Source organism: Coregonus clupeaformis, chromosome 37 (genome assembly GCF_020615455.1).
Source record: "Coregonus clupeaformis isolate EN_2021a chromosome 37, ASM2061545v1, whole genome shotgun sequence".
Taxonomy (NCBI): Eukaryota; Metazoa; Chordata; class Actinopteri; order Salmoniformes; family Salmonidae; genus Coregonus; species Coregonus clupeaformis.
The window spans coordinates 32,510,224-32,524,835 of NC_059228.1; the positions used below are offsets into that span (position 1 = coordinate 32,510,224).

Sequence of the window (14,612 nt, forward strand, 5' to 3'; positions counted from 1 at the left end):
AAGGAGGAGTGTAGGGAGACAGGGTGGTAAACACTAGAGGGAGGGAGTAGGGAGACAGGTGAACACTCAGAGTGAGTAGGAGTAGGGACAGGTGGTAAACACACAGAGAATAGTAGAGTAGGGAGACAGGGGTAAACACCAGAGGACAGAGCAGGGAGACAGGGTGGTGCAAACACTCAGAGGAGTAGGAGACAGGGGTGGTAAACACCAGAGATGAGTAGGAGACAGGGCAAACACCTGAGAAGGAGTATAGGCACAGGAGGTGAAGCACTCAGAGAAGGAGGAAAGAGGGAGATAGGTGTGGTAAACACTCAGAGAAGGAGGAGTAGGAGACAGGGTGGTAAACACTCAGAGTAGGGAGACAGGACACAGAAGGGAGGGAAAGTAGGAGACAGGGTGGTAAACACCAGAAGGAGGGGGAGGGAGACAGGGAGGTGTAACACTCAGAGAAGGAGGAGTAGGAGACAGGGGTGGTAAACACTGGGGAGAAGGAGGAGTAGGGAGACAGGGTGGTAAACACTCAGAGAATAGAGGAGTAGGGAGACAGAGGCAGAAAACACTCAGGAGAAGGAGGAGTAGGAGACAGGTGGTAAACACTCAGAGAAGGAGGAGTAGGGAGACAGGGTGGTAAACACTCAGAGAGGAGGAGTAGGGAGACAGGGTGGTAAACACTCAGAGAAGGAGGAGTAGAAAGAGAATAATAGAAGAAATAGAGGAAGAAAATGTCAAAGAAAACCCAATAAAATAAATAGCTACAGTATTTAATGAAGAGCCTCTCGTTGGTGTTGAAACACTTTTTATTTATTTATCTCTTTCTTTCTCTTTCTCTTTCTCTTTCTCTTTCTCTCTCTCCTCTCTCTGTTTTTGTCTCTCTTTATTTCTCTTCCTTTTCTTTCTCTCTGTCCTCCCTCTCTCTCTCTCTCACACACACACACACACAAAGCCAACTTAACCAACTGCTTAATCAGCGTTATTCTGTGAGTTGAGTGGACTTCAAAAGAACAAAGAGTTGAGCTAATGTGGTAAAGTTTGTTTACTGAACTCTGCTCGAGGGTGAGTTGCATTTGAACAAGCTTGTTTAGTAAAATTAGAAATTCATGTTTGCTCAAAACCACACCCATCATTACAATATTTCCCACCATGCTCTTGCAGGTTGATTTTCAGAATTGATTGTTTCAATACCTGTTTTTTATGTAGCATACATTGATTGGTTGATTAGTCTTATGCTACACAAACATAAATAGCATAATACATTTTTCTAAACTAATCCAATCTGTTAGTAGTTGGACTTATTGCACCCAATACTGAGATGGTTGTTCCTGTTAAGATGATTCAGGTAGTCTCAATAATCAATCTTCCCTACCCCAGCAGTCATCCTCAGTGCAGGTTGCGGTTAATTAAAAGTTCCAGTTGTTGGATATCCTTACATTGGCTGGATTCCAATAGGAATTACACATCACTTTTCAAGCCAGGATAATATGATTTACAGGCTTGATGTGGCATGTAAACCAGGAGTTTCAGACAACTGTGTTAGGGTGTAACTTGGCCCTCATTGAAAGGCCTTATGATGTATGGTCATAAAAAGTAGAATTACAAAGATAACATATTCACTTAGACAGTCACTTGGTGAATGCTACAGGAATGAAAGCCATTGAAACAGGAATGAAAGCCATTCGACAACCATGTCTCTGTCACTAACAAATACAGTCATGGGTGGTAACTAGAATTCACTGGAAAAGGCAAGGCACACTGGGAAATATGCAAATAAGGTAGAATACATTCTCAGATTGAATTGTATGTTTACTGAACCTAAAATTTAAAGTTTAGTGAACATACAATTCAACTTGAGAATTTCTGTAGGGTCAGCCAATATGCCAAAATGTTGAGCAAACTCACAATCCTCTTGCAGCCTTACAAAAGTATGTTGAATCAACCTATTTTTCTTTTTACAGTGCAGTACTGTTATTCTGTGTTGTATTTCTCCCCCCGATATGTCACAGTATAATTCACACTCTGCTTAAAACCTAATGATACTCTATACCTTCAAACTCAACTCTGGGCCTCCAAGCCAGTTCCACTGCATTTTTTAATTGTTCTCCTCTAATTAGGGACTCATTTAGACCTGGGACACCAGGTCGGTGCAATTAATTATCAGGTAAAACAGAAAACCAGCAGGTTTGGCGGTCACGATCGTTGACACATGATGAATAACGACCTGCAGCGTTGAAGGTGAACATATGCCATTTATTTAGAATGACTGCCAATGAACGTCAAAACGATAATGGGAGGTCAAGTATAAACACAAACCAAATCTTAAAACAAGATCCCACAAAGAATAGCTGAAAACAGTTTCACTCAAGTATGGACTCTAATCAGAGACAACGAGCAAATAAAGGTTCAGATTGGGAAAACTACCTGACCAACATAGATCTATATGATCTAGAACAAGAAAAACTCAAAAACAGAAAACACAACAGGAAGCCACTCAGAAACTAAACATAGGAAATCCACACCCTGGTTCAACATTTCAGAGTCCCCAGAGCCAGGGCGTGACATTCCCGGACCTCGTAGGGTAAGAGTTTAATACCCCTGCTCTATACCTTACATGAAGTAGACAATGTAATTGGGTTCTTGCATATATAAATTACGTTTAACTTGGATTTCCACGTGAATCATGCATTGATGTCATTGGAAGCTTTATGCGATTTAAGATTCAGACAATACTGAGTAATACAGATATCAATACTATCATTATATCATACTATACCATCATACTATCATATCATACTATACTATCATACTATACTATCATACTATAATACTATCATACTATACTATCATACTATACTATCATACAATACTATACTATTATACTATACTATCATGCTATACTATACTATCATGCTATACTATCATACTATACTATACTATCATACTATACTATCATACTATCATATACTATACTATCATACTATCATATCATACTATACTATACTATCATATACTATACTCTCATACTCTACTATCATACTATACTATCATACTATACTATCATAGCATACTATCATACTGTAGCAATATGTATGCTTATGTGCATTTATTTTACCCCAAATGTTCTTCCTGTTATCTTGCAGCTACGGCCTGCTGGGTCCGAGTGGGTGTGGGAAGACCACACTGTTGAAATGCATTGTGGGAACACTGAAGATCTCCCGAGGGCACATCAGCGTGTTGGGGAAGCCACCAGCATTTCCTGGTCACCAGGTCCCTGGGAGGATGGTGGGGTACATGCCACAGGTAAACTGTTACCTTATAGGAACACTACATACCACAGGTAAACTGTTACCTTATGGGAACACTACATACCACAGGTAAACTGTCACCTTATAGGAACACTACATACCACAGGTAAACTGTTACCTTATAGGAACACTACATACCACAGGTAAACTGTTACCTTATAGGAACACTACATACCACAGGTAAACTGTTACCTTATAGGAACACTACATACCACAGGTAAACTGTTACCTTATAGGAACACTACATACCACAGGTAAACTGTTACCTTATAGGAACACTACATGCCACAGGTAAACTGTTACCTTATAGGAACACTACATGCCACAGGTAAACTGTTACCTTATAGGAACACTACATACCACAGGTAAACTGTTACCTTATAGAAACACTACATACCACAGGTAAACTGTTACCTTATAGGAACACTACATACCACAGGTAAACTGTTACCTTATAGGAACACTACATACCACAGGTAAACTGTTACCTTATAGGAACACTACATACCACAGGTAAACTGTTACCTTATAGGAACACTACATACCACAGGTAAACTGTTACCTTATAGGAACACTACATACCACAGGTAAACTGTTACCTTATAGGAACACTACATACCACAGGTAAACTGTTACCTTATAGGAACACTACATACCACAGGTAAACTGTTACCTTATAGGAACACTACATACCACAGGTAAACTGTTACCTTATAGGAACACTACATACCACAGGTAAACTGTTACCTTATAGGAACACTACATACCACAGGTAAACTGTTACCTTATAGGAACACTACATACCACAGGTAAACTGTTACCTTATGGGAACACTACATACCACAGGTAAACTGTTACCTTATAGGAACACTACATACCACAGGTAAACTGTTACCTTATAGGAACACTACATACCACAGGTAAACTGTTACCTTATGGGAACACTACATACCACAGGTAAACTGTTACCTTATAGGAACACTACATACCACAGGTAAACTGTTACCTTATAGGAACACTACATACCACAGGTAAACTGTTACCTTATAGGAACACTACATACCACAGGTAAACTGTTACCTTATAGGAACACTACATACCACAGGTAAACTGTTACCTTATAGGAACACTACATACCACAGGTAAACTGTTACCTTATAGGAACACTACATACCACAGGTAAACTGTTACCTTATAGGAACACTACATACCACAGGTAAACTGTTACCTTATAGGAACACTACATACCACAGGTAAACTGTTACCTTATAGGAACACTACATACCACAGGTAAACTGTTACCTTATAGGAACACTACATACCACAGGTAAACTGTTACCTTATAGGAACACTACATACCACAGGTAAACTGTTACCTTATAGGAACACTACATACCACAGGTAAACTGTTACCTTATGGGAACACTACATACCACAGGTAAACTGTTACCTTATAGGAACACTACATACCACAGGTAAACTGTTACCTTATAGGAACACTACATACCACAGGTAAACTGTTACCTTATAGGAACACTACATACCACAGGTAAACTGTTACCTTATAGGAACACTACATACCACAGGTAAACTGTTACCTTATAGGAACACTACATACCACATGTAAACAGATCCACAGATGACGCAATCTCTATCGCACTCCACACTGCCCTCTCCCACCTGGACAAGAGGAACACCTATGTAAGAATGCTATTCATTGACTACAGCTCAGCGTTCAACACCATAGTGCCCTCCAAGCTCATCACTAAACTAAGGATCCTGGGACTAAACACCTCCCTCTGCAACTGGATCCTAGACTTCCTGACAGTCCGCCCCCAGGTGGTGAGGGTAGGCAACAACACATCCGCCACACTGACCCTCAACACGGGGGCCCCTCAGAGGTGCGTGCTCAGTCCCCTCATGTACTTCCTGTTCACCCACGACTGCGTGGCCGCGCACGACTCCAAGACCATCATTAAGTTTGCTGACGACACAACGGTGGTTGGCCTGATCACCAATGACGTCAACAAGACAAAGGAGCTGATAATGGACTACAGGAAACGGAACGCCGAGCACGCTCCCATCCACATCGACGGGGTTGTAGTGGAGCTGGTCGAAAGCTTCAAGTTCCTCAGTGTCCACATCACTAAGGAATTAACATGGTCCACACACACCAACACAGTCGTGAAGAAGGCACGACAACTCCTCTTCCCCCTCAGGAGGCTGAAAATACAGTGGGGGAAAAAAGTATTTAGTCAGCCACCAATTGTGCAAGTTCTCCCACTTAAAAAGATGAGAGAGGCCTGTAATTTTCATCATAGGTACACGTCAACTATGACAGACAAAATGAGAAAAAAATCCAGAAAATCACATTGTAGGATTTTTTTATGAATTTATTTGCAAATTATGGTGGAAAATAAGTATTTGGTCAATAACAAAAAGTTTCTCAATACTTTGTTATATACCCTTTGTTGGCAATGACACAGGTCAAACGTTTTCTGTAAGTCTTCACAAGGTTTACACACACTGTTGCTGGTATTTTGGCCCATTCCTCCATGCAGATCTCCTCTAGAGCAGTGATGTTTTGGGGCTGTCGCTGGGCAACACGGACTTTCAACTCCCTCCAAAGATTTTCTATGGGGTTGAGATCTGGAGACTGGCTAGGCCGCTCCAGGACCTTGAAATGCTTCTTACGAAGCCACTCCTTCGTTGCCCGGGCGGTGTGTTTGGGATTATTGCCATGCTGAAAGACCCAGCCACGTTTCATCTTCAATGCCCTTGCTGATGGAAGGAGGTTTTCACTCAAAATCTCACGATACATGGCCCCATTCATTATTTCCTTTACACGGATCAGTCGTCCTGGTCCCTTTGCAGAAAAACAGCCCCAAAGCATGATGTTTCCACCCCCATGCTTCACAGTAGGTATGGTGTTCTTTGGATGCAACTCAGCATTCTTTGTCCTCCAAACACGACGTAGTTGAGTTTTTACCAAAAAGTTATATTTTGGTTTCATCTGACCATATGACATTCTCCCCAATCCTCTTCTGGATCATCCAAATGCACTCTAGCAAACTTCAGACGGGCCTGGACATGTACTGGCTTAAGCAGGGGGACTCGTCGTGCACTGCAGGATTTGAGTCCCTGGCGGCGTAGTGTGTTACTGATGGTAGGCTTTGTTACTTTGGTCCCAGCTCTCTGCAGGTCATTCACTAGGTCCCCCGTGTGGTTCTGGGATTTTTGCTCACCGTTCTTGTGATCATTTTGACCCCACGGGTGAGATCTTGCGTGGGAGCCCCAGATCGAGGGAGATTATCAGTGGTCTTGTATGTCTTCCATTTCCTAATAATTGCTCCCACAGTTGTTTTCTTCAAACCAAGCTGCTTACCTATTGCAGATTCAGTCTTCCCAGCCTGGTGCAGGTCTACAATTTTGTTTCTGGTGTCCTTTGACAGCTCTTTGGTCTTGGCCATAGTGGAGTTTGGAGTGTGACTGTTTGAGGTTGTGGACAGGTGTCTTTTATACTGATAACAAGTTCAAACAGGTGCCATTAATACAGGTAGCAGTGGAGGACAGAGGAGCCTCTTAAAGAAGAAGTTACAGGTCTGTGAGAGCCAGAAATCTTGCTTGTTTGTAGGTGACCAAATACTTATTTTCCACCATAATTTGCAAATAAATTCATAAAAAATCCTACAATGTGATTTTCTGGATTTTTTTTTCTCATTTTGTCTGTCATAGTTGACGTGTACCTATGATGAAAATTACAGGTGTCTCTCATCTTTTTAAGTGGGAGAACTTGCACAATTGGTGGCTGACTAAATACTTTTTTCCCCCACTGTATTTAGCATGGGCCCTCAGTCCTCTAAAACAGGGGTGTCAAACTCATTTTAGCTCAGGGGCCACATGGAGGAAAATCTATTCCCAAGTGGGCCGGACCGGAAAAATCATGGTATATATAACTTAAAAACAACAACTTCAGATTGTTTTCTTTGTTTTAATACGATCATCATACAACATAAAGCTGGAGACTGAGGACAGTGTGTCCAAAATAGTACAAGCACAACATCACTATTAATCATAAAACACGTCAAGTTTATTTGAAAATTCTAAAGAAAAAGAACACACAAACACACAATGCCTCAGTGATTAACAGAACTGTTTCACAGATCACAGAACTATATCAGGGTGTCATTTCTCAGGCAGAAATGTAGATAAAAATAATGAAATCCTGTTCCCCAAACAAGTGCAAGAACCACAGAGTCAAGAATAGGTTAAATATACAAATACAATAAAATCAATTAAAAACAATAGCACATCAACATAAAAACATATAAACATAAATCTGAAAGCGTTGCTCAAACTCCCGTAACAGTCCCGTAATTTTATCTTTGAACCGCTTCATGTCTGCCACATGTTGGGTCGCACACACATTTTTCAGACAGGGGAAGTGAGCTGCATCACCACCGGCAAGTTGCGTCTCCCACAATGACAGCTTCAATTTGAAAGAACGTATGCTGTCATAATACTGCGTGACAACTTTGTTGCGCCCTTGCAGCTATTTGTTCAAGTTATTCAGGTACTCTGTAACATCAACCATAAATGCAAGGTCCTGCATCCATTCTGCGGAATGAAATTCTAACACTGGTTTGCCCTTTTCTTCCATGAACTGTTCAATTTCTTCTCGTAAATCAAAGAAACGCCTCAGCACAGCACCTCGGCTTAACCATCTTACCTCAGTGTGGTATGGCAGGCCATAGATGTGGTCTTTCTCTCTGAGAAGGCTGTCAAACTGACGGTGATTCAGGCTTCTGGATCGGATGAAATTAACAGTTTGGATGACCACCTTCATGACGTTATCCATCTTTAATGACTTGCAACACAAAGCCTCCTGGTGCAAAATACAGTGAAAAGTCAAAAAATCACGTCCTCCATTTGCAGATTGCACTTTCTCTCTGAACTTTGTCACAACGCCTGCTTTTTTCCCGATCATTGAGGGCGCACCATCTGTAGCCAGGCTGACAGCGCGGGACCAGTCCACTCCGACCCTGTCCACGCGCCCGACGAGTGCTGGTAAAAATATCAGCTGCTGTCGTTGTATCTGTCATCGGCACGAACTCCACGAACTCCTCGGTGACGGTCAATGTGTCATCAACTCCGCGGATGAAAAAATGGCCAGTTGTGCAACATCTGTAATGTCAATTGCAACCGAAAACGCAATAAATGACTTTACTTTTTGCTTCAACTGGCTGTCCAAATCCACTGAAAGATCGGAAATCCTGTCTGCAACTGTGTTTCTTGTCAGGCTGATATTTGCAAAAGCCTGCCACTTTTCAGGGCACACAATCTCCGCTGCCTTCATCATGCATGTTTTTACAAATTCACCCTCACTAAATGGTTTTGAAGCCACTGCGATTTCATTAGCAATGAGGTAGCTAGCTTTCACTGCAGCGTCACTGATGTCTCGGCTGTGAGTAAACACAGACTGCTGTTTCTTCAGACCCGCCAACAGTTCATTCACCTTCTCTCATCTCCGCTGTCCTTGAAAGTTGTCATATTTGTCGGCATGAAGACTCACATAGTGGCGACGAAGGTTATATTCTTTCAGCACTGCAACATGCTCTGAACACACCAAACATACAGCTTTCCCATTCAATTCCGTGATTAAATAGGATGACCATTTTTCTTGGAACACTCTGCACTCTGCGTCCACTTTTCTCTTTTTTGACAGAGACATATTGGGGCAATGAGGGTGCCAAAGCACATAATGTTAAAAGTAGAAGCCGTAATAAATATCGCGGGCAAAACAAAGTAGCTCATTGGCTGCACGTGCTTGACCTACTTGCTCTGCCCCGGTATAAACAGTTTGCTTGCTTAACACAATTGCTATTGCGCCATCCAGTGGACGCAATTGGAACAGCAGTTTATTTTATTGAAAAATTGCAGCGCATTTTTATACTTAAAAAAATATAAAAAATAAAAAAACTTTTTTATTTCATTTATTTTTTTACATCATCTCGCAGACCGGATTAAACCCGTTTGCGGGCCTGATCCGGCCCGCGGGCCGTACGTTTGACACCCCTGCTCTAAAAGCTCTACAGCTATTTAGCATGGGCCCTCAGATCCTCAAAAAGCTGTACAGCATTGAGAGCATTGTGACTTGCTGCATCATCACTTGGTATGGCAACTGCTTGGCCTCTGACCCCAAGGAACTACAGAGGGTAGTGCATACGGCCCAGTACATCACGGGGGTAGAGCTCCCTGCCATCCAGGACCTCTATGCCAGGCGTTTTTTAGTAGAAGACCCTAAAAATTATCAAAGACTCCAGCCACCCTAGTCATAGACTGTTCTCTCTGCTACCTCACGGCAAGCAGTACCGATGCACCAAGTCTGGAACAAACAGGACCCTGAACAGCTTCTACCCCCAAGCCATAAGACTGCTAGTTAGTTAAATAGTTAACCAAATAGCTAAAGGGACTATCTGCATTGACCCTTTTTGACTCATCACACACTGCTGTTACTGTCTATTATCTATCTCGCTGCCTAGTCACTTTATCCCTACTTACAGTTGAAGTTGGAAGTTTACATACACCTTAGCCAAATACATTTAAACTCAGTTTTTCACAATTCCTGACATTTAATCCTAATACAAATTCCCTGTCTTAGGTCAGTTAGGATCACCACTTTATTTTAAGAATGTGAAATGTCAGAATAATAGTAGAGAGAATGATTTATTTCAGCTTTTATTTATTTCATCACATTCCCAGTGGGTCAGAAGTTTACATACACTCAATTAGTATTTGGTAGCATTGCCTTTAAATTGTTTAACTTGGGTCAAACGTTTTGGGTAGCCTTCCACAAGCTTCCCACAATATATTAGGTGAATTTTGGCCCATTCCTCCTGACAGAGCTGGTGTAACTGAGTCAGGTTTGTAGGCCTCCTTACTCGCACACACTTTTTCAGTTCTGTCCACAAATTTCTATAGGATTGAGGTCAGGGCTTTGTGATGGCCACTCCAATACCTTGACTTTGTTGTCCTTAAGCCATTTTGCCACAACTTTGGAAGTATGCTTGGGGTCATTGTACATTTGGAAGAACCATTTGCAACCAAGCTTTAACTTCCCGACTGATGTCTTGAGATGTTGCTTCAATATATCCACATAATTTTCTTCCTCATGATGCCATCTATTTTGTGAAGTGCACCAGTCCCTCCTGCAGCAAAGCACCCCCACAGCATGATGCTGCCACCCACGTGCTTCATGGTTGGGTTGGTGTTCTTCGACTTGCAAGCAACCCCCTTTTCCAAACATAACGATGGTCATTAAGGCCAAACAGTTCTATTTTTGTTTCATCAGACCAGAGGACATTTCTCCAAAAAGTATGATCTTTGTCCCCATGTGCAGTTGCAAACTGTAGTCTGGCTTTTTTATGGCTGTTTTGGAGCAGTGGCTTCTTCCTTGCTGAGCGGACTTTCGGGTTATGTCGATATAGGACTCGTTTTACTGTGGATATAGATACTTTTGTACCTGTTTCCTCCAGCATCTTCACAAGGTCCTTTGCTGTTGTTCTGGGATTGATTTGCACTTTTCGCACCAAAGTACGTTCATCTCTAGGAGACAGAACGCATCTCCTTCCTGAGTGGTATGACAGCTGCGTGGTCCCATGGTGTTTATACTTGCGTACTATTGTTTGTACAGATGAACGTGGTACCTTCAGGCGTTTGGAAATTGCTCCCAAGGATGAACCAGACTTGTGGAGGTCTACAATGTTTTTTCTGAGGTCTTGGCTGATTTCTTTTGATTTTCCCATGATGTCAAGCAAAGAGGCACTGAGTTTGAAGGTAGGCCTTGAAATACATCCACAGGTACACCTCCAATTGACTCAAATGATGTCAATTAGCCTATCATAAGCTTCTAAAGCCATGACATCATTTTCTGGAATTTTCCAAGCTGTTTAAAGGCACAGTCAACTTAGTGTATGTAAACTTCTGACCCACTGGAATTGTGATACAGTGAATTATAAGTGAAATAATCTGTCTGTAAACAATTGTTGGAAAAATTACTTGTGTCATGCACAAAGTAGATGTCCTAACCGACTTGACAAAACTATAGTTTGTTAACAAGAAATTTGTGGAGTAGTTGAAAAACAAGTTTTAATGACTCCAACCTAAGTGTATGTAATCTTCTGACTTCAACTGTATATGTGCATATCTACCTCAATTACCTCATACCCCTGCACATCGACTTGGTACTGGTACCCCGTGTATATAGCCAAGTTACCGTTACTCATTGTGTATTTATTCCTCGTGTTATTATTTCTAAATGTTTCTCTCTGCGTTGTTGGGAAGGGCCCGTATGTAAGTATTTCACTGTTAGTCTACACCTGTTGTTTCCGAAGCATGTGACACAAATAAAATTTGATTTGATTTGACACGTGCACAAATGCACCTCAGTTCCAAATCGACTCCTAACCTTTAGGCGCTATCTAAGTGTATCGGCATGTGACTATAATTACCATGACAACATGATGATATGTTAACATAACGTACTGGAGAACAACCCACAATTTGTGTTTGTCTCTAAAAAAAATTATTGTCTATTTTCATTTTACATTTGTATAGAAAACCTTTAGTGTTTTTTGTCTTTCTCACCTTTGTATTCTGTTATTTGTTAAGCACTTTGAAATGTATCCTCTGCATCGTCTGTAAGAAATGTGCTATATAAATAAAGTTTGATTTGATATCAACACAACACATACTGTGACATAACATTGTGTTCCTCTTTAGGACCTGGCGTTGTACAACGAGTTTACCATCAGTGACACCCTGACGTTCTTCGGACGGATCCACGGCCTGTCATCTAAGGACACTCAGGCACGCATGAACTTCCTGGTGGACTTCCTGGACCTACCTCAGAAGAGCAAACTGGTCCGAAATCTCAGGTAACACAACCGTACACAGGGGTGTCCAGCATATGGCCTGCGAGCTCATTAAATCCAGCTTAAATCTGGTTAGAATTAATTTTATTGTAAATTATTATTTTTTTATTAGGGGGAAAACAATCTCAATAGACATTTTAAATAACAAAAATGAACTATGTAGAAATGATAATGGACCTACATTTACAATCTCTTCGCTCTGTCCAGCTTGATAACTGTCATTTATAGTCTCTTCGCTCTTTCCAGCGTGATAACAGTCATCTATAGTCTCTTCACTCTGTCCAGCTTGATAACAGTCATTGATAGTCTCTTCACTCTATCCAGTGTGATAACAGTCATTTATAGTCTCTTCACTCTATCCAGCGTGATAACAGTCATTTATAGTCTCTTCACTCTATCCAGCGTGATAACAGTCATCTATAGTCTCTTCACTCTGTCCAGCTTGATAACAGTCATTTATAGTCTCTTCACTCTGTCCAGCTTGATAACAGTCATCTATAGTCTCTTCACTCTGTCCAGCTTGATAACAGTCATCTATAGTCTCTTCACTCTGTCCAGCTTGATAACAGTCATCTATAGTCTCTTCACTCTGTCCAGCTTGATAACAGTCATCTATAGTCTCTTCACTCTGTCCAGCTTGATAACAGTCATCTATAGTCTCTTCACTCTGTCCAGCTTGATAACAGTCATCTATAGTCTCTTCACTCTGTCCAGCTTGATAACAGTCATCTATAGTCTCTTCACTCTGTTCAGCTTGATAACAGTCATCTATAGTCTCTACACTCTGTCCAGCTTGATAACAGTCATCTATAGTCTCTTCACTCTGTCCAGCTTGATAACAGTCATCTATAGTCTCTTCACTCTGTCCAGCTTGATAACAGTCATCTATAGTCTCTTCACTCTGTCCAGCTTGATAACAGTCATCTATAGTCTCTTCACTCTGTCCAGCTTGATAACAGTCATCTATAGTCTCTTCACTCTGTCCAGCTTGATAACAGTCATCTATAGTCTCTTCACTCTGTCCAGCTTGATAACAGTCATCTATAGTCTCTTCACTCTGTCCAGCTTGATAACAGTCATCTATAGTCTCTTCACTCTGTCCAGCGTGATAACAGTCATCTATAGTCTCTTCACTCTGTCCAGCTTGATAACAGTCATCTATAGTCTCTTCACTCTGTCCAGCTTGATAACAGTCATCTATAGTCTCTTCACTCTATCCAGCGTGATAACAGTCATTTATAGTCTCTTCACTCTATCCAGCGTGATAACAGTCATCTATAGTCTCTTCACTCTGTCCAGCGTGATAACAGTCATCTATAGTCTCTTCACTCTGTCCAGCTTGATAACAGTCATCTATAGTCTCTTCACTCTGTCCAGCTTGATAACAGTCATCTATAGTCTCTTCACTCTGTCCAGCTTGATAACAGTCATCTATAGTCTCTTCACTCTGTCCAGCTTGATAACAGTCATTTATAGTCTCTTCACTCTGTCCAGCTTGATAACAGTCATCTATAGTCTCTTCACTCTGTCCAGCTTGCTAACAGTTATCGAAACGGAAGCTACACAGTCAGGGTGCATAACAAATTCAAAAAGCGATGGATAAAGGAATATATTTTTTTTATGTTGACGTTAAGGAAATATAATACATTTTAAATGCATCCCTCAGGACCTCTGTGAAGAGCGAATGCGACCTGCAAGATGTTATGGTCCACATTAATTTGCCGTGGATAGTTTCCCCTTGCCCATGACGAGGAGAGGTTAAATACAGAAGCCGTGACCCATGTACTCATTATGAAGATGGAATGGAGTCATCAGTGGGTCTCAATCGCCTCCCTCTCTTCTAACTGGCATTGGTCCATTATTACATAATGTCCACAAAACCATGTGACCTGTGCCTAGAGACTATGGCTGAGTCCCCAATTGCACCCTATTCCCTATACACTATTGCACTAGTATATCCCATTTGGATCTGGGGACAACGTAGGCTACAACCAGGGCTAAGATAGATAGAAAGAGAAGGAAACTGTTTCCCTCTGAGTGAGTTTCTGTTTGTGTCACGGGCTTCTGTCAAAATGCTGTGGAGTCAGCCCGCCCTGTCTGAAACATGCTAAGTAGGTGTTTTGCAACAGACATATGTCAAGCTGTCAATGCCAAAAAGAAGGCTCCCTCACTTCCATAAAAACTCCTCCTCAACGGTGGCTAATTACCATACATTTTGGTGGGGGTGCATATAACCATAGTATTACAGTGTTATTGATTTGATGTATTTAATAATCATCATAAAAATGTATTCAACTTCTATTTGACCATTTAATTAACACAATTCAACCGCACAAGGTGATACATTATATTAATGCATTTGATGTGATTCACAATGTTG

At 41.3% G+C, this 14,612-nt stretch overlaps 1 protein-coding gene across 1 annotated transcript in view; it reads left to right on the forward strand.

Annotated features, from left to right (window-relative positions):
* Positions 1-3,134: 3,134 nt before the first annotated feature.
* Positions 3,135-14,612, forward strand: part of abch1 (ATP-binding cassette, sub-family H, member 1) — a gene marked incomplete at its 5' end in the record, with an annotated part of 48,925 nt that continues 37,447 nt past the window's right edge. Inside the window, 2 exon segments of the mRNA XM_045211618.1 lie at positions 3,135-3,294; positions 12,081-12,235. Of these exon segments, the coding sequence (XP_045067553.1) occupies positions 3,135-3,294; positions 12,081-12,235 (315 nt within the window).